At 36.3% G+C, this 22829-nt stretch overlaps 1 protein-coding gene across 1 annotated transcript; it reads right to left on the bottom strand.

Moving 5' to 3' along the window:
- Positions 1-7896: 7896 nt before the first annotated feature.
- On the bottom strand, positions 7897-16885 carry LOC149142251 (oligopeptide transporter 3-like). The gene is made up of 7 exons (XM_089449686.1): positions 16741-16885; positions 16119-16609; positions 15541-15638; positions 10315-10884; positions 9948-10203; positions 9204-9386; positions 7897-9100 (listed from the first exon to the last, which is right to left on the bottom strand). Exons 2-7 carry the CDS (start codon positions 16602-16604, stop codon positions 8486-8488), a joined length of 2208 nt encoding a protein of 735 aa, XP_089305812.1. The 5' UTR covers positions 16605-16609; positions 16741-16885; the 3' UTR covers positions 7897-8485.
- Between the last annotated feature and the right edge of the window lie 5944 nt (positions 16886-22829).

The following is a 22829-nucleotide window of genomic DNA, read 5'->3' on the forward strand; positions in this document are numbered from 1 at the left end:
GGGTTTTAGTATGAATCTCTAGGTCTCATTATTCCCTTAAGTAAATAATATCAATCCTTTGGGTTTATTATTCCCTTGGGTTTATACTATCAATCCCTCACATTATGACAAATATTGTCTCTTCATCCAACATCACATTATGACAGCCTGGTTATTAATCGCTTAGGTTCATAATCCCCTAGGTTTTTAGTATTAATCACTTGGGTTAATTATTCCCTTGGGTTTATAATCAACCATGGTCCAATGTCACATTATGACAAAGATTCTCTCGATTCGAAAATCAATCATGCTCACACATGGTCCAGCATCAATTGTGACAATGATTGTCTCAATAAGAAAATCAACCATGGCCAACCATGTTGATTTTAGTGTTTATAATATGTATCTTAGGGTTTATATAACTTGGGCTATTATATTAGTCCCTTGGGTTTAATATTATTCAACCATTGAAAACCATGTTTTATAAAGTCAATCATTATCCATCGTTGCATTGCGACAAAGATGGTCTCAATATGAAAATCAATCATTATCTCAACCATGGTTGAACTCCGCATTATGACAAAGATTCGCAATATGATAATCGTGGTCAACCATGGTCAGCCATGTTTTTAAATCAAACATAGTCATGCATGGTCAATCAAGATCAACCACGGTAGAATGTCGCATTGTCACAAAGATTGTGTTGATATGAAAATCAACCATGGTTAAGCATGCTCAACCATGGTCCAACGTTGCATTGTGACAAGGATTGTCTCGAAATGAAAATCAACCATGGTCAACCATGGCCAAACATGTTTATTTTAGTTTTTATAATATTTCTCTAAGTTTTTATAATATTAGTCTCTTGGATTTAATATTATTCGCTTGGGTTCATAATCCCTTGGGGTTTTAGTGTTCATCCCTTGGGTTTATTATACCAATCCCTTAAATTTATTATTCCCTTTGTTTTATGATATCAATCATGGTCAACTATGGTCAATCATAGCCAACCATGGTCAACCATGGTCTTATGTCACATTGTGGCAATGATTGTATCAATATGAAAATCAACCATGGTCCAACGTCACATTGTGACAAATATTGTCTCGATATGAAAATAAATCATTGTCTCAACCATGGTCCAATGTCGCATTATGACAAATATTGTCTCAGTTTGATAATCATAGTCAACTATGGTAAATCATGGTCAACCTAAGATTTATAAAATCAAACATGGTCATCCATGGTCAATCATGGTCAACCATGGTCGAACGTCACATTGTCACAAAGATTGTGTTGATATGAAAATCAACCATGGTTAAGCATGCTCAACCATGGTCCAACGTCGTATTGTGACAAGGATTGTCTCAATTTGAAAATCAACCATGGTCAACCATGTTTATTTTAGTATTTATAATATTTATTTTACGGTTTATATACCTTGGGTTTATAATATTAGTCCCCTGGGTTTAATATTATTCCCTTGCGTTCATAATATATTGGGGTTTTAGTATGAATCTCTAGGGCTTATTATTCCCTCAAGTCAATAATATCAATCCTTTGGGTTTATTATTCCCTTGGGTTTATACTATCAATCCCTCACATTATGACAAAGATTGTCTCTTCATCTAACATCACATTATGACAGCATGGTTATTATTCGCTTAGGTTCATAATCCCTTGGGTTTTTAGTATTAATCACTTGGGTTAATTATTCCCTTGGGTTTATAATAAACCATGGTCCAATGTCGCATTGTGACAAAGATTCTCTCGATTTGAAAATCAATCATGCTCACACATGGTCCAAGGTCACATTGTGACAATGATTGTCTCAATATGAAAATCAACCATGGCCAACCATGTTGATTTTAATGTTTATAATATGTATCTTAGGGTTTATATAACTTGGGATATTATATTAGTCCTTTGGGTTTAATATTATTCAACCATTGAAAACCATGTTTTATAAAGTCAATCATTGTCCATCGTTGCATTGTGACAAAGATGGTCTCAATATGAAAATCAATCATTGTCTCAACCATGGTTGAACTCCGCATTATGACAAAGATTCTCAATATGATAATCACGGTCAACCATGGTCAACCATGTTTTAAAATCAAACATAGTCATGCATGGTCAATCATGATGAACCAGGGTCGAATGTCGCATTGTCACAAAGATTGTGTTGATATGAAAATCAACCATGGTTAAGCATGCTCAACCATGGTCCAACGTTGCATTGTGACAAGGATTGTCTCGAAATGAAAATCAACCATGGTCAACCATGGCCAAACATGTTTATTTTAGTGTTTATAATATTTATTTGAGGTTTTATAATATTAGTCTCTTGGATTGAATATTATTTGCTTGGGTTCATAATCCCTTGGGGTTTTAGTGCTCATCCCTTAGGTTTATTATACCAATCCCTTAAATTTATTATTCCTTTTATTTTATGATATCAATCATGGTCAACAACTATGGTCAATCATAGCCAACCATGGTCAACCATGGTCTTATGTCACATTATGGCAATGATTGTCTCAATATGAAAATCAACCATGGTCCAACATCACATTGTGACAAATATTGTCTCGATATGAAAATCAATCACTGTCTCAACCATGGTCCAACATCGCATTATGACAAATATTGTCTCAATATGATAATCATAGTCAACTATGGTCAATCATGGTCAACCATGGTCAACCTAAGATTTATAAAATAAAACATGGTCATCCATGGTCAATCATCGTCAACCATGGTCGAACATCACATTGTCACAAAGATTGTGTTGATATGAAAATCAACCATGGTTAAGCATGCTCAACCATGGTCCAACGTTGTATTGTGACAAGGATTGTCTCAATTTGAAAATCAACCATGGTCAACCATGTTTATTTTAGTGTTTATAATATTAGTCCCTTGAGTTTAATATTATTCCCTTGTGTTCATAATATCTTGGGATTTTAGTATTAATCTCCAGGGCTTATTATTCCCTCAGGTTTATAATATCAATCCTTTGGGTTTATTATTACCTTGGGTTTATAATATCAATCCCTCACATTATAACAAAGATTGTCTCTTCGTCCAACGTCACATTATGACAACATGGTTATCCATGGTCAACCATATTCAATGTCGCATTGTGAGAAAGGTTCTCTCAATATGAAAATCAATCATGGTCAACCATAGTCTAACGTCGCATTGTGACAAATATTTTGTCAATAAGAAATCAACTGCGGCAAACCATGGTCAACCATGTTTATTTTACAGTTTATATTATTTATCTTGGGGTTTATATACCTTGGGTTTATAATATTTATCCCTTGGGTTTGTAATCAGCGATGGTCAATCATGGTCTAATGTTGCATTGTGACAAATATTTTCTCGATTTGAAAATAAATCATGGTCAAGCATGCTCAATATTATATACCTTGGTTTTATAATATTAGTCTCTTGGGCGTAATATTATTCCCTTGGGTTCATAATCCCTTGGGGTTTTAGTGTTAATCCCTTGGGTTTATTATACCAATTCCTTGACTTTATTATTCCCTTCGTTTTATAATATCAATCGTGGTCAACCATGATCAATCATAGCCAACCATGGTCAAATGTCGCATTGTGGCAATGATTGTCTCAATATGAATATCAACCATGGTCCAATGTAGCATTGTGACAAAGATTGTCTCGATATGAAAATCAATCATTGTTTCAACCATGGTCGAACGTTACATTATGACAAAGATTGTCTCAATATGATAATCATAGTCAACTATGGTCAATCATGGTCAACCATGGTCGAACGTTGCATTGTCACAAAGATTGTATTGATATGAAAATCAACAATGGTTAAGCATGCTCAACCATGGTCCAACGTTGCATTGTAACAAGGATTGTCTCAATTTGAAAATCAACCATGGTCAACCATGTTTATTTAGTGTTTATAATATTTATCTTACGGTTTATATACCTTGGGTTTATAATATTAGTCCCTTGGGTTTAATATTATTCCCTTGGGTTCATAATCTCTTGGGGTTTTAGTATTAATCCCTAGGGCTTATTATTCCCTTGGGTTTATAATATCAATCCCTCACATTATGACAAAGATTGTCTCTTCGTCCAACGTCACATTGTGACAACATGGTTATCCATGGTCAACCATTATCCAATGTCGCATTGTGAGAAAGGTTCTCTCAATATGAAAATCAATCATGGTCAACCATAGTCTAACGTCGCATTGTGACAAATATTTTGTCAATAAGAAAATCAACCATGGCCAACCATGGTCAACCATGTTTATTTTACGGTTTATATTATTTATCTTAGGGTTTATATACCTTGGGTTTATAATATTTATCCCTTGGGTTTAATATTATTCCCTTGTGTTTTAATTCCTTGGGTTTTTAGTATTAATCACTTGGGTTAATTATTCCCTTGGGTTTATAATCAACCATGGTCCAATGTCGCATTGTGACAAATATTCTCTTGATTTGAAAATAAATCATGGTCAAGCATGCTCAACCATGGTCCAACATCACATTGTGACAAGGATTGTCTCAATATGAAAATCAACCATGGTCAACCATGGTCAACCATGGCCAACCATGTTTATTTTAGTGTTTATAATATTTATCTTAGGGTTTATATACCTTGGGTTATAATATTAGTCCCTTGGGTTTAATATTATTCAACCATGGACAACCATGTTTTATAAAATCAATCATGGTCAATCATTGTCCAACATCACATTGCAACAAAGATTGTCTCAATATGAAAATCAATCATTGTCTCAACCATGGTCCAACTTTGCATTATGACAAAGACTGACTCAATATGATAATCATGGTCAACCATGATCAACCTTGGTCAACCATGGCCAACCATGTTTTATAAAATCAAACATGGTCATCCATGGTCAATCATGGTCAACCATGTTCGAACGTCACATTGTCACAAAGATTTTGTTGATATGAAAATCAACCATGTTGAAACATGCTCAACCATGGTCAAATGTTGCATTGTGACAAGGATTGTCTCAAAATGAAAATCAACCATGGCCAACCATGTTTATTTTAGTGTGTATATTATTTATCTTAGGGTTTATATACCTTGGGTATATAATTTGTATCCCTTGGGTTTATTAATCTAAGGGTTCATATTCCTAGCGTTTAATATTATTCCCTTAGATTCATAATCCCTTGGGTTTTTAGTATCAATCCCTACAATTTATTATTCCTTTGTGTTTATAATATAAATAATGGTCAACTATGTTTTATAAATTCAATCATGGTCAACCATGGTCCAATGTCACATTGTAACAAATATTGTCTCCATATGAGAATAAACCATATTAGTCCCTTGGGCTTAATATTATTCCCTTGGGGTTTTAGTATTAACCCCTTGGGTTTATAATATCAATCTCTTAGATGTATAATATCAATCATGGTCAACCATGGTCAATCATAGCCAACCATGCTCAACCATGTTCGAATGTCGCATTCTGACAATGATTGGCTCAATGTGTAAATCAACCATGGTCAACCATGGTCCAACATCGCACTGTGACAAGACAAAAATTATCTCGATATGAAAATCAATCATTGTCTCAACCATGGTCCAACGTCGCATTATGATAAAGAATCAACTATGGTTAACCATGGTTCAATGTTGCATTGTGACAAAGATTCTTTCGATTTGAAAATCAATCATGGTCAAGCATTTTCAACCATGGTGAAATGCCACATTGTGACAAGGATTATCTCAATATGGAAATCAACCAAGGTCAACCATGGTCAAATATGTTTATTTTAGGATTTATAATATTTATCTTAGGGTTTATATACCTTGGGCTTATAATTTTTATCCCTTGGGTTTATAATATCAATTATGGTCAACCATGTTTTATGAATTCAATCATGGTCGAACATGGTCCAACGTCGCATTGTAACATATATTGTCTCAATATGAGAATCAACCATGGTCAACCATGGTGCAATGCTGCATTGTCACAATGGACAACCATGAATGGTCAACCATGGTCCAATACCCTGAGAATAATATTATAGCTTGAAAATATGAATCCTTATATTAATAAACCCAAGGGATTGATATTATAAACCTAAGGGAATAATAAACCCAAAGGGTTAATAATAAAACCCCAAAGGATTATAAACCCAAGGGAATAATAATAACCCAAGGGATAATAAAGAAGAATGACTAATACTATTAACCCTAGGGAATATAAACACTAGGGTTTTTAGTATTAATCCCTTAGATTAGTATTATTCCCTTGGGGTTTATTATTCTCTTGGGTTTAAAATATCAATTCCCTGGGTTTATTAATCTAAGGGTTCATATTCACATGGTATAATGTTATTCAAAGGGTCTGAAATTAATTCCCTTGGGTTTATAATCCCTTGGGGTTTTAGTATTAACCCCTTGGGCTTATTATTCTCTTGGGTTTATAATATCATTTCCTTGGGTTTTTTAGTCTAAGGGTTTATATTCCAAGGATTGTCTCAAAATGAAAATCAACCATTGTCAAGCATGGTCAACCATGTTTATTTTTGGGTTTATAATATTTATCCTAGGGTTTATATACCTTGGGTTAATCCCTTGGATTTATAATTCCTTGGGTTAATCCTTTCGGTTTATTCCCTTGGGTTTATAATTCCTTGGTTTTACTATTAATCCCTTGGGTTAATATTATTGCCTTGGGTTTATAATCCCTTAGGGTTTTAGTATTAAATCCAAGGAATTGATATTATAAACCCGAGGGTTTTTAGTATTAATCCCTTGTATTAATATTATTCCCTTGGGTTTATAATATTGATAACAAGGGATTGATACCAAAAACCCTAGGGTTTATAACCCCTTGGGTTTTTAGCATTAATCCCTTGGGTTTATAATCTCTTAGAGTTTTAGTATCAAACCCAAAGGATTGATATTATAAACCCAAAGGAATATAAACCCAATGGTTGATATTATAAATCTAAATGAATATAAACCCAAGGGATTGATATTATAAACGCAAGGGAATATAAACCCAAGAGATTAATAGTAAAAACCCAAGGGATTATAAACCCTAGGGTTTTTGGTATTAATCCCTTGTTATTTCTATTGTTATATATTTATCATTGGTAGATACAAATGAAGCCTTTGCTTATATCAACCACATTAATATTTTTAATGTGGTTTTGCTAGTGCATTAATGTACATTAATATACATTACTATACATCAATGTACTTTAATGTACATTATAGTAATGTACATATACTAAAGTACTTTAATGCACAATAATATATATTTAAACACATTAACATACTAATATGCTCAATAATATATGTTTCGTATATATAAATACACAATAATATATATATATATATATATAAAAGTTCATGTGTATTGATATATATTTATAATATATATTTATAAATGTGATATACACCTATCAACATTTATCAATCACATGCATTAATAGAATTGTGATAGTTTAATATACTAACCATGTGATTGTGCTAGTTCAATATACTGAACATGTGCATGCACAAATGCAAAATTGAGTGAGTGATGTACAGTCATCTAAAACTTATTTGCTGATCATGCGTAGTACAGTCTGTTACCCGATCATTTTACGATTTTGGTTGGGATACGATAATGGTCACGATTCTGGTCCAGTCTCTTACACGATCATTTTACAATGGTTGGAATGCGATAACGGTCACAATAAGTGGAGATACGAACATCGTAGCTTACACATAATACCCTTGAAATGCTTGACTGTTTCATAATGTAAACTTGATAATTGTTAGAGACTGTGTACTCCAAATTAGAGATAATCCAAAATTAAGTTCAGCTAAGAAGCAAGGCTTCATATTAATGACCTTAACATCAAGCACACATTGGTTCTCTTAGGCTTTCGGGAAAGAAAATTTAAAATAAATACTAGCAAATGCATACCATGGCAAAATACCATTCAATAGTAAACAATGGTCACTGCACCCTGAGACAGGATCCTTTGTGGCCGAATAGTTAGGCACTTCTATTTCTCTAAGAACATTTATTATTAATGCGGTAGACAAATATACCTGTTGGAAATACAAGGAGAGGCTAGCATTACATTCCAAAAACTCTATAAGACCGTACATACAAATTCCTTCAGGGGGATCCAGAGGCCTTCCAGTAGTCATGATTGAATTCCTTCTGTACTTGGAATCGTGAAGTTTGTATTTCTTCCATGCTATTTATAAGAGGCCTTCCAGTAGTCATGATTGAATTCCTTCTGTACTTGGAATTGTTAAGTTTGTATTTCTTCCATGCTATTTATAAAAGCCGCCTCGCTTCGCTGCTGAAGATAGCATAATTATTCTGACAAACTTATACTGCCAAGAAATTCGACAAGTACAAGAGAACTTCTTCTTTTGAGCTGTAAAAGTAACGGCGTAGCAATATGTTCCCCTCAGGAAAAGAGAACTAAATCCTATTGCATATGAGAAAAGCTGATAATCAGAACACTGGACATCCCTTGACAACAATGCCCGGGGCAGTTGGACAGGAAGCAAGTGGGCAATGGTCCAGCTCTGTCCCCCACCAGGTTAAATTCTTCTGCTGCATACCAAGTGCGAAGTACAACAGCACTCCCATAAATGCTGTACCAGCATCTAGGGCTGCAGAAAGCACATAATTGTATCGCTGCCACCACCTCTTCCTGTAGCGGAATACAAAATAATTGAAGATAGTACCTGTTATGATCCAAGAAGCAATGTTGGCAGGAGTGGCAGGAGGCATGCCAGCGAACCCATATGTAAGAACAGGCATGTTTATCTGTGAAATCCATTTTTGCTTGGGGAACAGCTTAGTCAAAATCCAAAATGGCACAGGGAGAAGTGCACCCACAAGGAAAAGCCAGACCAGATTTTCATACAGCTGATGGTTTCCAAACATGCGCCTTGGACCGACAAGACCCCAAATGACAGATTGATCAAATGTTACTCTGTACTTTGGACATGTCCAAGGGCTGTCAGGAGGTAAAGCTTCCACATTACAGATGTTATCTATAGATTCCAGCATCCACCATGCAACAACCAGATTCACCACGCCTGCTAGAAGTGTGCCCACAAGCTGTGAAAAAATTAAACTGAGTTAGCACCAGAATATGGGAATCAATTATCAAACAGAGGAAATTACCAAGAAGAGCATCTAAATCCAGATTGCAGAACCACACCTGAGCAGCGTACATACAACGTGGAGGAATTTTCATATAGTGACCAAGCTTGAGGTCCGCAAGGAAAGAAAGTGCATGTATGCTACTTATCCTGCCGTAAATCTTGAACAGTAGATTCGCTATAGGTTTCCCCGGCAAGACGTACCCAAACATGTACTGTGCTATAATATCATAACCTGGTTGCTGTTTTTATAGAAAATCACAAAATTCTTCGGTCACTCAAACCAAGCTATTTGAGAAATTAAAGAGATATCTGTCATACTATCTCATACTATCTAAGGTAGAGAAAACAAGAAAAAAAAACTACTAATACTAACTAATTATGTTACTTGGTGGAAACATAAAAACCATATGCTCCCGTTCAAAACTCGACTGTATCCCATTCAGGATTGAACTTGAAACAACGCTTGATCAATTTCTCCTAATGGGAAAACACAATTGGAAAGCAAGAAAATGCACTGCATATAGTTCTGATTTTTTCCTGTACTCAGTAAGTTGAGTTTCATACCCTTATAGACTCGAGAAAAAAACGTCAGATTCTTTAGTCACTGCCAAACTTCAAGAGGCATAGAATCAAGCAATACAAGAGGGTGAGGAAGAAAAAGGTCCTGGCCTTGGAAAAACTCCATGACATTTAAAGGGATCACAAAATAGAACCTTTGGTGAGGACTTGCACTAGAAAAGGCGCCTTAAAATAACACGTGTCCACATTCATTATAAGAGTAGAAATTACAGATATCAAACCTGGTTTGTAGTTGCTTGAATGACTCCAATTGGAAGAGTTATCACCCAGGCCAATGCACATGCTAGTACCAAACCCCACCATGGAATTTGAACCTCATCCTTCCATACAAATGATAATAAAATACAGAATGCCACGCTGCCTACTAACAAGATGAGAAACCACCATTCCGGGACTCCCTTATAATTCTTCATCAAGCGTGCATGCACATCTAATTTATCAGCATTTAGAGCAGATCTGCTCCTCTTCAGAATGTCACTGTGATCATAAAATTCACTCTTTATCATCATGAAAAGAATGGACGCCCTGTTTATTTTAAATTTTCAGAATAATAAAGAAGGAACAAATGAATTAAGTAGGGGAACTCACTGTCCATTGTATAGGAGCACATGTGTAAAAGTTGCTGCAATTCTTGCAAAGCCCGATCCAATAGAAAGAGCAAAAAGAGGGGTGAGATATAGCTTTCCATAGTCATTATAAGCCCTTATATTCAAATTATACTGCGGTGTCAAGATCTGTGTTGTATTGTATTTCTGACCAGTAGCAGTAAACAAATCACTAGAGAAAATGGGGAACTTCCTAGCTTCGAAGAGTTCATATTTCCAGTAAGATAATGGCATGATTATGTAGATGAATATCACAAACCCGACAGCAACATTCAAGGTTGAAAACCATGGTGTGACTAGGGGACTTCCATGATATGCTGAAATTCCAGCCCAATCAAAGGAGAAAGCTCCTAGACCTAAACCCTTGTATCCTGAACCAAGTTGATTAGCTGTGATATTATGAGGCCATATCCAACAAACCCATGAGAAAAATGTTAGAATTGTGAACATGTATCCAGGCAGTGTGTAGTATGCGAAGCTGGCCACTGTAAAGATTGTGAAGAATTGCATACGTGAGAGTCTCTTCTGAGAATGGTCCTTTTCATGAAGAGCCCTGATTCACATTTAAATAAGCACTCAAATCAGAACAAGTGAAGCCCAAAACACATGCAAGAATGTTACATTTTAATGTTTTTATGGCATGCTCACTAAATTACATCTAGGAGAACATATATAGATCAATCTAACCTGCATGCTTTGCATGGTTGTTTTAACTTTCAAGGTTTATTGAATCTCAGGTGGCTGTGTTAATCCCCTTGGTTGTAACTTATTAGCATGCTTCTTGTCAGTTTGAGTGATGTTAATTTTCTTGTTTCCACAGAAGAGAATTCAAATTTTATTTCACTTAGATGAGTAAAAATTAAGCTTATAATATAGAGACTCTGGAGCCTCAATTATGTTACCTGAGGATAATAAATTAAGTGAATAGGGACTAAAGCATCTGGTTTCAATTGACGAATCCCGTTATATGAAGAAAGAGGAAGCCAGGTAACAATTGCCAAAGTTATCAATTTTGGATGCCTAAGTTTGGCTTTTAATGCTATTATCCAATATTACTAAGGTCGCTAGAGAATTCCATGGATGAACAAATTATGCGATATCTATATTGGAACTTGAAAAACTAACATTTTCAAAATGGTATCCTACTTGATATGGCCTCTCTGAATAGTGTTGTAGTGCATGCCATTTGTGTACTAGCCAAAAAAACTTGAAACATGGCTTCAAGAATAATCGGCCTGAAAAAAGAGGATTTACCAAAGGTTGTTTTATTTGGATGACATTCTCATGGCTCGGGAAAGTCTCTACTGAAAAAGGGAAACTAGGCAAATGATTATCTTTCTCAATATAGACTTTGACGAGGTTTATGACTGGATTGGACGGGATTTACACTCTTGAGATGCTCTGCTGGCTAGGATTTGCAAACTTCTTCACTCAACCAGTCTGAGCTATGTTCTCAAATGCCTCAACTAGAGCGTGTGTTAAAGGTAGCCTTTTAGAGGATATCCCTCTTCAAAGATCTACCAACAAGGATGCCCCTTAGCTCCATACTTGTATGTCGTTGCAGAAAATGCCTTGGGTTACTTCTATAGGTTGCTAGAGTCCAAGGACATATCCAGGATATCTCTACTACCTGTTGGTGGACAACTGCTTGATGAACAACACGTTGCAGGTGATTCAACACTCAGTTCAGAACTCAACAAAACTTCTTTTGAGGATATCATGTAGTGTCTGGAAATTTTTGCCAAAGCTATAGGGACAGTGATCAGTAAAAAAGAAACAAAATCCCTTCATATTGGTCAAGAAGATCTTCATGAGTGGATTGATAAAAATCTAAAATTGGAAGAGTATCCATCTAGGAGAGATAGTAAGGTGCATAAGCATCCATTTGGGCTGAATTTTCCAGTAGATGACATCTGGAACAGGGTTCTAAATAGATTTGATTGAAATATCAGGAAATGATGGCTGCAAGATTCCCCTCCATTAGCAGGAAGGATTACCGTAGCAGACAGAATTCTCATCATGCCTTTCCTCTACTGCTTTGACCATTACCGTGGGGAAAGCAGGGAGGTAAGAGAGGACTCCTGCTGGCCCTAGTGGCTTGGGATATTTGTCCCCTTCCACAGGAAGGGGTGGTCTTCGACTCTTCCATTGGTCAATTTTAAAGGCCAAGGAGAGTTTCTGGCAGCCAAATGGGTTATTATAACCATGAATGATAATGCCACTTAGCAAATTCCTATTCCACCATCAAATTCAGACTGCTATGCATATTGGTGGTATATCAGAGTCATTTGGGACATCTGATATGGTTGATGCAGCATAGCGTTTCCAAATCTCAAGCTCAGGGGTTCTCAGGAAAATGTGGCAGGCTTGGCAATAGTGTTCATAGAGCTGCACTGGGGCTTCAGAGGGCCTAGTAATATTGTTAGGAACTGGCTGCATGCTGTTTTCTTCTCAGATAAGGGATATATTCATTTAATCCACTCTATTGGAAAGAAGCTGGAAAAGTAGGAATTTATAAATGGGGAGTTCTATGGACCAAGGCTTCAAGCAATTAGTGGTCATGGAGAAAGGTTAATCATAATGGAACACAACGACTCTAGGTAGCAGACAAGCACGCTCTTATGGCAGTTTGAGAGATGATTTCTAATGAGATACTGTTTAAAATGAGATGGCAAGGAGCATGCTTAAGGGCAAAAATCTATGAAATAGTATTTGGGCTAAATTAGTCCGGACTTCGTACCATAGTGTATTCTGCTCAAACAGAAGTTCCATTAAGACTGTAAGAAACATCACAAGCATGGGGTGATAGGAAATGACAAGTATGCAATCTCAAATATCCTAATGTTGGACATATGTACCTGTGCCAAAAGAAGAAATGCATAAGCTAGAAGATAAAACCATATTTTTTGTGGGCTACAATAAAATGTCTAAGGAAGGCATGCATGCTGTCTGCTTTAAAAAAGAAAATATAATATCATTAGAGATGTTATTCATAAAGATAATAGGCAAGAACAATAATATCGTAACGATGTATCGTGGCCAGTATAATAAAAGTACGACACTCCACTAATAAGAGACCACTAATGTCCAGAAAAACCCCAAAGTTGTGACTGCAAATGACAATTTAGTCAAAGCTACAAGACTGCCTCAAACTCATAAAGGAAGCAGGAACTCAGAAGTATAGAACAATCAGTTTCATGTCGAGTAACAATTGCTTTAAGGACCACAGTTTTGTATTCAAGTGAGCTTAATTCATTTGCACAAACAAATCGAAAGCAAAAATGGGACAAAGCAAAGCAATATGAAAATGATCCAATTAAAAAAAAATGAGATTGGAAGCACATAGAATTATGTAAAAGAAAAAATGCAATTGGTTTTGTTGATAAGCATAAGGCAAAGTTAATGGCTGAATGTTTTGCTTGAAAAGAAGGTATTGGTTTTCAAGAAACCTTTGCATAAGTGGCCAAGATGAATACAATCAAATTGGTATTAGATATGTGCACTCGGTTTAAATGAGGTATTCACAAGATGGATGTCAAAATTGCCTTTGTAAATGGCGATTTGGAAGAGGAAGCATATGTGTAGCAGCCCCAAGCAAGATCTTAGAGCCTGGTATGCAAAAATTGGTGATCACTTCAAAGCAAATGCATGTAAAAGCATCCCATCATATATATATATCGAGAGAGAGAGAGAGAGAGAGAGAGAGAGAGAAAATGACATTGTGAATGTGCTTGTGTATGTTCATTACCTCGTCACTATAAGGAACATTACAAGAGAGTTTGAGGAACTAAATGATTAGTTGTATAAGTTTTGTGACAACAAATTTAGGCCTACTTCATTAATGTTTAGAAGTGAAACTTGGGAAAATGATAACAGCATTTATATGCTCTAAGTTAAACTTAATCAAAAGATTTACGACACCGCCAAGAGATACTGGACTCTCATTTTTCTGATGACTCAACCGTTTCCCTTAGTTAATAAATCATTATTTTGTGAACACTTTTAGAGTGTTTTATAGTGCCTCAGGTGTCAAGGTAAGTGACCACAAAAACACATTTCGGACTATTGTTTCTCAATCTGTCACATAGTGGTTTAATCCTAATTGGAAAGACTCCTGTTAGAATTAAGGTTTCTGCTAAGGATATGTCGGATCAAAGCACTTGCTCTTATCAACTTACAGGAATTATCAAGCAGGTGTGAGGACGAGAAAAGACTTGATGATTTAAGGATTTACCAAATGCTTGGAATTGCTTGTAAAAATTAAAAGCAACTTGGTATTTTGTCTGGAAATTCTTTGACGGGTATCAAAAAGAAGATATGAGGACAGGAGAAAACAACTTATTGGCAGCTCACAGATCTCCAGGCCTTCTGACCCAGTCTGCAGGTAGTTACTGAAGGAGTTTGAGCATTAATAATTGAATGGTTACATGATATTTGAAATCAATATGTGACTTCTAACTGTAGATTTGTTTCTTATAATGATAGAAACAGATCCTAGTCAGAGATATCTCAGCTGAGGATTCAAATACCATAGGTTTTGCTATGTTTGGGAGTGACGTGGAATCCTTCCAGAAAGATATTTTGAAACTTTTACTTCAATGTTCTACAGGGACATGTCCCATAGAGTTAGGGGTGCACTGGTTGTGCTCCCCATGCCCCCAGCAGGGGACGTAACTAGCAAAACATTTCACCATGCCCCCTGTTTTTGTTTAAGTCTGTGAAATGCACCACTAAATGATTCATCAAGTTGTGGGATGTGTTTCACTAAAAAGGAGGCTTGTGGCCTCCCTGGCCAAAAAGAGAAAGATATTCTTTAAAACTGGGGCTTGATGGGCACCCTTTCCCAAAAAGCAAGATATCCCTAAAGAGGGGGCCTGTGGGCAACCCCTTCACAAAAAGCAATATATCCCTAAAGAGAAGTCCTGTGGGCAACCCATATATATATATATATATATATTCAGCGTTCGTGCTTTTGGTTTATTTGAACAAGTTGTCTTTGAAAACTCAGTTTTCTTTATGATCAAGCTCTTATGCAGGACAAAAAGATTATTTTAGATTTGGTTGATTATCTTTAATTCCTAACAGACTGTAGCTGGTCCTAAGTTCTAACAGTATATGAAATGTAGTAGCAGATTGGCTATTTTTCAGGTGTGAAAAAACAAGCTCGGCTTTCCCTATTTCCTCTTTTCAGGACATGAAATGTGCATACCTGAAGAGAGAGACCTGCGCCAAGTTGGAAGGCCACCACATATCTGCGGGGTCTACGAGATACTTCCTCAGCAAACCAGCCCAGCCATAACCCAAAACCTGAGGGGACAGAGATGTTTTAAACAGATTAATATTTCAAGCCACAAAATGAGTATCCTCTATTCTTTGCACTGATGATAACGCCAGAAATGTTTTAAACAGATTCATATTTCAAGCCACAAAATGATTATTCTCTATTCTTCGCACTGATGATAAACCAGGTCACTAGGATAAAGATGCTAAAACCTCTGCCTTTACAAATCAGTAAACAGTGAAATTCAATTGACCGATGAGAGTGAGCAGAGACTTCATCCCAAGCAAACAAGTATGGCTGTATTCTTTGCTCTGCACAGCCTGATCAGTAGATTGGGACAAAGCCTCCACTGGTTATGATGGTCAGGGTCAAACTTTCTGTATGCTACGATCACACCACCATCAATGTATTCTCTATAACACGTTTTCAAATAGACTCAAACCCACTTCTCTACGAACCAAATTCATACAACACAACATGAAATAGGAGGATAACTATTGTCTTACCTGCGTTGTGAGCACGATGATGAGAGCTGCAATAAAGCTAACATTTTGCTTGTAAAAGGCTTTCATGACATTGATTGCCCCAATTGAATATGCATCTCCACCGCCATATGAGACGCCAGAGTTAGCAAAGATGGTTATGAGAACATGCTCTTTCATGTTGAAGGGGCCTGGATTCACACTCCACTCCCATCCAAAATAGGGTACCCGCAATTTCTTAGTTGGGAGAGTGGCTGCCATGAATTTCCCAATGGGCAACACCAAAATCTGGGCTAAAATGCCAGATATGGTGAGGGGCTGGGTTCTGTAGGAGAAGAATGTGTTCACAAACATGAGCAGAACACATGACACGCATCCCAGAACCCACACACGAAATGTAAAGACCGGGAGAGATGGATCATCTGTCACCGGCACCACCAATGCCACCTCTTCAATCAGCGACTGTTCTTCCTCTAACACCACTTTCTGGTCTCCATTATGCGCATCCATTTTACCTGCCGGGTATCAAACGAACAAAATTTTAATCATTAATTGATTACAGAAAGATCGCAGAAATAATCCAACTTCTTATTCCTCGAAATTTAAATAGAGGAAAGCAAAAAAAAAACATGCAAGGGATAAATACCTGTCACAGGTAATGCAATGAAGTGAAGTAATGATCTGAATATAACACAATGCAGGGCTAGAAAAATCTTCACATACGTCCAACAGAGCGTATGACAAATCTGCAACAGTAAATGTCTGGATCTGACGGTCAATTCTACTGAGAAAGCTGGGATAACACGTTGCTTTATATTGACTAGTGGTGCACGGGTTGGGATTCATGGTAGTCAAACTTAAAGTAGGAGGTATCTCAGTGGAAAATCCAATTGTGGCATGGCGTGTGGAGTTCACACACAATAATGTGTACAGCACAGGGCGTGGGCGTGCCTCTTTGGGCGCGCGAGGGGAAGAGTGTGGACGCATGGGTTTTGCATGTACCGGAAGCGGCACCCTTCGTGTAAAATCGTGTCTTCCCATTTCAAATACAAATTATGACCACATTAATTTCTCTTTGATTTTAATGCGCCTCAGATGCTTTTTTAAGTTTTTGATGAAGACAACCAGAACCAAACACAAAATTATTAAACTCAACCTTTCCCACCACACATTAAACTCAACCTTTCCCACCACACATTAAGGTCAATTATTCTGGTGGAATGGACCGATAGCATTGAAAGGGATAATGATAGGGTACCTTGTTTTTATTTAGGATGGGTGGTAGCAACTGGTACAGATCGATTGATGCCCGGTAACATCCAAAAGGAAAATGATTTCTCTTTGTACCTAGCAGGTGGTGGGGTCTTGTACAATATTCCCATCTTGTGCTTCTAAAAGAATCTCCATATTCATATCCTCACTCGCTAGGGATTATATTATTTATATTTCTGAAAGAATATCCTACCGCTGAATTTATTCATAAGTTATATGCATGTGTTGAAAATGAGTAGTTTGCTTTTGAAAATAAATAATTTATGATATAAAGGATCTATTTCAGTGTAATGATTTAACTGTTAAGTCTATGAAAGCATACATAATTTATTCTCCTTTAGTTTTGAACCTATGACCTCTTAAAAAGAGATACATCTTCTTAACTATTAAACCTACTCAAACTATATTACAACCCATTAACAAACTACATATTTATTACGATATACATAAATTAGAATTTCAAAATAAAATAATTTATTAAATTTAATAATTTAAATTTTGAACATCCAAATTTTTAAACTATATTTCACCAACAAATTAATTTAAAAAACAAGTTGTTACTCCATCCGAAACCAATGTACCATTATATACTTATAACTTTAAAAACCAATGTACCATTATATACTTATCACTTAAAAAGCCAATAAGCATTTAACCGTACATCGATTATTTTTTCTTTTTCTTAAAATAAACATTTAATAGTACAACTTACAAGCATCTGAATATATGCATACCACTAGTACAAAACGGTTTAAGCATTTCACAGTACAGCATTTACCTTACACGCATCATTGATCATATGATTGGTCAAATTCAGATATATATATAAAATAGGTTTGTTAATGGAAATTCCTATTTCCATGTATATAGTATTATAAATGCTTTCTGAGATGTGAAGGAAATAATGTTCGTTTTCTGAATAACAACACGTAAACAAATGAATAAAACGTAGAAAGAGAAAATGAACACTAACATCAAAAAGCATTTATAATAATATAGAGATGGAAATAATATAATAGTTTCCTTTGTTAATAGGTTATGTACCTCCGAAATTCGAATGAACGTATATTTAATCTGCAAACCTCCCTCTCAAGTGTTTATTTATTAGCCACTTTCGATTCCATAAAGAAGCGGCTACGTACAGCTTTGGCTTATTTGACTTCTCAACAATTTGTTGGGAGCCTTTCTTATCTTGCACTTTCAATGATTCTACATTGACATTGATTGACATCGTCCTTTATCTTTAAGAATAACTAAAAATAAAATGTTGAAACCGAAGGATTCATCCTTTTTTCAAGACAAAGTTATCTTAGTCTAAATAATTTGAATTAATTATTTAGACTTTATGACTTTGCTGACAATATAGTCCACATCTGCTACTTATTTCAACCCAATACTTTTTCCATTTAAAAAATAATAGATTACACGTCATCAACGTTATTATCAAAATTATGATGAATTTAGTGTCATGGTTACCTTGTGATCGAAACAAGTACCCTCTCCACAAATCTAATCTTTTGATTATAATCAATATTTAATTTTAGTGTTTTAGTTAAAATATATTAAAACAAGTAACTGGTTGAAATTAGGATATAAATAGTGAAGTTGATGTGGGGTAGTCCTGTTTTTTTAAATAAATATTTAAATTTAAATTAAGAGATAGATAATAGAGATAATGAATATATTGTAGGCGATTAAGAAATATTGTTTTTAATTTACGATATTTGTATTAAAGTTAATATATGTTGGTGAGTTTTATATTGAAATAAATACTTAAATTTAATTTTGTAACTGAAATAAATATTTAAATTTAATATAGACATAATGAATACATTGTATGTTCAGATTAAAATAAATAATTAAGTTTTTTATTTATTGAAATAAATTATTTAAAATAAGATAAAGATGATGAATCTAATGTGCGGTGGTTGTCTTTTCATTAAAATAGCTATTTAAATTTAGTGTTTTGATTAAAACAAGTAACTAAAATTAAATAGAGATAAGCTTGCTTGATATTGAAAGAAATGGACTTTATAAGTTAAAATAAATTTAAAAATATCTACTACCAAGCATAAACAAATAAGCAAATAAGCAAATATTGAGGATTAAAGGTCATTGGGGTCTACCTAGTGGTCATAAAGTTGATGCTAGGTTTTATATCTCTATTAGATAACAACCTCTCAATTTTGATAGCTTGAATTAAAGGAAATAAGATCCTCTTTAGCATTTTCTTGCTCCATGTGGAAAGAAATATGAATGTGGTTGTGGAAAAATGGGCCAATAGGGCCTCAAAACTTAGTCATATGGTCATTTGTTGGGAAAGAAAGATCCATAGATGAGGGTTTTGTTGTCAATGTTTTGAAACCAATAACCAAGTCCATTTTCAATACATGAGGAAAAAGTTACAAGCAAGGGTGGAATAAATAAAGCAACAGGAGAAGTGTAGCCCAAACCCTAAAGTTGACTAACGATTCCAAAGTTTATGTTGCACTTAAATGCTCGTTGATAAATGCTTTAGAGTGCAACATAAACTCTGAAATCATTAGTCGACTTTAGGGTTTGGGCTACGCTTCTCCTATTAGCATATTTATTCCACCCCTACTTTTAACTTTTTTCTCATGTCTTGACAATGGACCTAGTTATTGGCTCTAAGACGTCAATATCAAAACCCTCATCTATGGAACTTCCTTCCCCAACGAACAACGCCAACCATAGAAACCTAAAATCTACACATGGTCATTCTTAAAATGGTGAATACCTTAATAGTTGTATTCCCTATGTGGGTTGATGATTAGCACAACTATCGACAACATTAATCTTGTAAACATCCTCACATCCCAATCCAGGGTGAGAAGTGTTCTCTTCCTAATCTAATCTCCCTTATTCAATTAGAGAGTTGGGATTTTTTTTTTGTTCTTAAAACTTGCATTGCATATTACCATGATGTTAGTCTCGGCGAGATGTTTCCAGTGATATAGAATTTCACATCAATCTAACCTTAGGACCAAAAAATATGGCCAATTGAATTTTCGATGAATTTTATGATGCCACATCATAAACTTGCCACATGGCACCCACATGGCCAACCCAGTTATTCACTTAACGCCACATAGATTAGTTGCATATGTTGTCGACTCGTTCATGGGTTGGGACTTTACCATTCCCCTTGCATTATACACATAACCACTACCAAGGAAACTCGTGAGTCAAAAGCCTAATATATAATTATGGTTGGAGGTCGGCTCGTAACTCCGATAACAATATCACTTCCTTTGCATTGGGCTCGACCTCAACCTCATACACATGTGAAATCCAAAGTCGAAGGTCAGTCGCAACTCTAACACAACTTTTATTCCATCGTGTTGGTCCCGACCCCGACTGTCGCTTACCATCAAGTCGAGAGGTCGGCCCCGACCATAACTCACTCAATCAAAGCCATAAGATTAGCCCCGACCCCAACCTTGTCCACGAGGACTTGATCATGCCTTTGGTCACGAGGGATGTAGGTAAAAGGGGCTAATGGACAAAATCCTCCTATAAAGGCACATCCCATGCTTCATTTCCCATTGTGATATTATGAATTTGGTCTGTGAATAAGATAATGAAACCCTACTGCATACATAGTGGCATTTTCTCATCGTGATCGCATTGGTTTCCTCTTTATATGGATCGTATAAGCCACAAAGGGCCATACATGAATGTCTTGGCCATGACTCGACCTTTGTGGTTCTCTAACCACTTAGACTTGCAACAAACTTTGACCCTTAATTTTGGGGTTCTATGAATCACATACAGGTGTTATTCCTCCTCAGCTTACAACCAAGTTTCCCCTTCTTGTTTTGCAAATGGCATACGACACAAAAAGGTCACAAGGAAGCCGAAAAACGCAAAATCATTAGGAATCCCTCCTTCAAAGGTCAATCATAGGAATAGGTCATGGATATGAGTACATAAGTGACTACACTGAGAGCTCACGAGAATTTCATTCCTACCCAAAGGTCCAAAGACCTCTCTTGAAAGACTAATAGACGTCATAAGTTGGTAGGAGCAACCAAGAATATATGGTGTTGAGGAGGGTTGCAAGAAGATTGGCATTCCACGAAAAAGGAGGAGGATCCCTCCTTAAGTTCAATGATCAACCTGAACCATATATGTAGGAATTTGGTTATGTTGTAGCAGCTACAACCACCCTCCAAATTTTTTCCTTAGCTTCGTTTTGGAGCCTCCCTACCAACCATCCTTAGCAGCATGTCTTGCACTTTCAAGTACATAGGCTTCATTGGTTTTCCAGTGGTTTTCCAACCTGTGCATGTCAGTTTGCTTCACTCCTTTCACAAGCTGCCATTCCAGACTTAAGCTAGTTGCTGGCTGAGGAGCTTCCTCATAAAATTGGGCAATTCTAGAGGGGAACCAATCTTCCCTCTAGAAATTCTGCAAATCTGTTGGGCAGCCTACTGGGCTTAGAAATTGCGCAATGTAGTCAGTCAGGCTTCCTTGAGAAAACTATGCAATTTGGCCCAACAATGCAGCTCAACCCAGAAATTGCACAATCCCTCTGAGACAGTCAGTCGGGCTCCTCCCAGAAATTGTGAAAATCCCTCTCCCAGTCTTGCAGACTGTTGCATGTGCCTTCAGGTTGACCGGTTCCCCCCAGGACCTAGCAAACCTGATTTGCATGCATGGGTTGTTTTTCTTCAAATAAAAAAAAACAACATGTAAAAAGCATCCCTAGATTTTAGGGATCTATTTTTAGCAGTTGGAGGTTACATGCAAAGATCGTTTTAGAAAATTTCCTCCAAGTGTCGCTTTTCCTAGATTTGTGGCATGCCCGTCATAAGCCTCAAAATTATTTATTCAACACTTCAGAGCTCATTCTTCACATCGATCTTGGAGCTCTGACATCCCACAACACATCTAGGAGTCTTTGACACATCCAGCTTAGCTATTTTTGGGTAAGTCCGCTTTACTTGCCTTTTGCAACATTTCTGTCGCATTTTGTGTTCTAGCTTGTGTGAGTGTTGTCTGCTTGATTTCTAAGAATTCTTGCTGTTGTTTTCATGCATGTTAGCCTGTACAAGCACCATTTCATTTTTTGTTTGTGTCTCACTATTGTCGCATGCATGACACTATTTTGCACGGACGGTCGCCGATTTGGCAACTCATTTCACATACATTCATGTTTTACCGTTTTCTGAATCTTGCATTCGTTGTTTGCATGCATGATCATTCACTCTTGCCTATACTTAGTATCGCCATGCATTCAGATCTTCATATGTTTTCAGCCGCTCGTCGACGGGTCTAGGAAATCTTGGCCTGGACTCTGCCTTGCTCGGACAACATTGCGCATTTCTGAGAAGGAAGGCTTTGCCTTCCTCCTAGAAAATGTGTAAATCTGGTGAGATAGTGTCCTCTAGACTTTCTTTGCGCAATTCTGAGAGGCAGTGTTTGCTGGCCCAGAAAATT

Source organism: Pinus tabuliformis, chromosome X (genome assembly GCF_031772625.1).
Source record: "Pinus tabuliformis cultivar Carrire ecotype Pingquan chromosome X, CPIR1, whole genome shotgun sequence".
Lineage (NCBI taxonomy): Eukaryota > Viridiplantae > Streptophyta > Pinopsida > Pinales > Pinaceae > Pinus > Pinus tabuliformis.

Excerpts from the sequence above, each read along its gene's own strand:
- LOC149142251 (XM_089449686.1), bottom strand. The coding sequence starts at position 16,604 with ATGGATGCGCATAATGGAGACCAGAAAGTGGTGTTAGAGGAAGAACAG. Across the intron at positions 9,387-9,947 it reads TTCAAGCAACTACAAACCAG|CAACCAGGTTATGATATTAT; the intron begins GTTTGATATCTG and ends CTATAAAAACAG. Across the intron at positions 9,101-9,203 it reads GTTGTATGTACGCTGCTCAG|CTTGTGGGCACACTTCTAGC; the intron begins GTGTGGTTCTGC and ends ATTTTTTCACAG.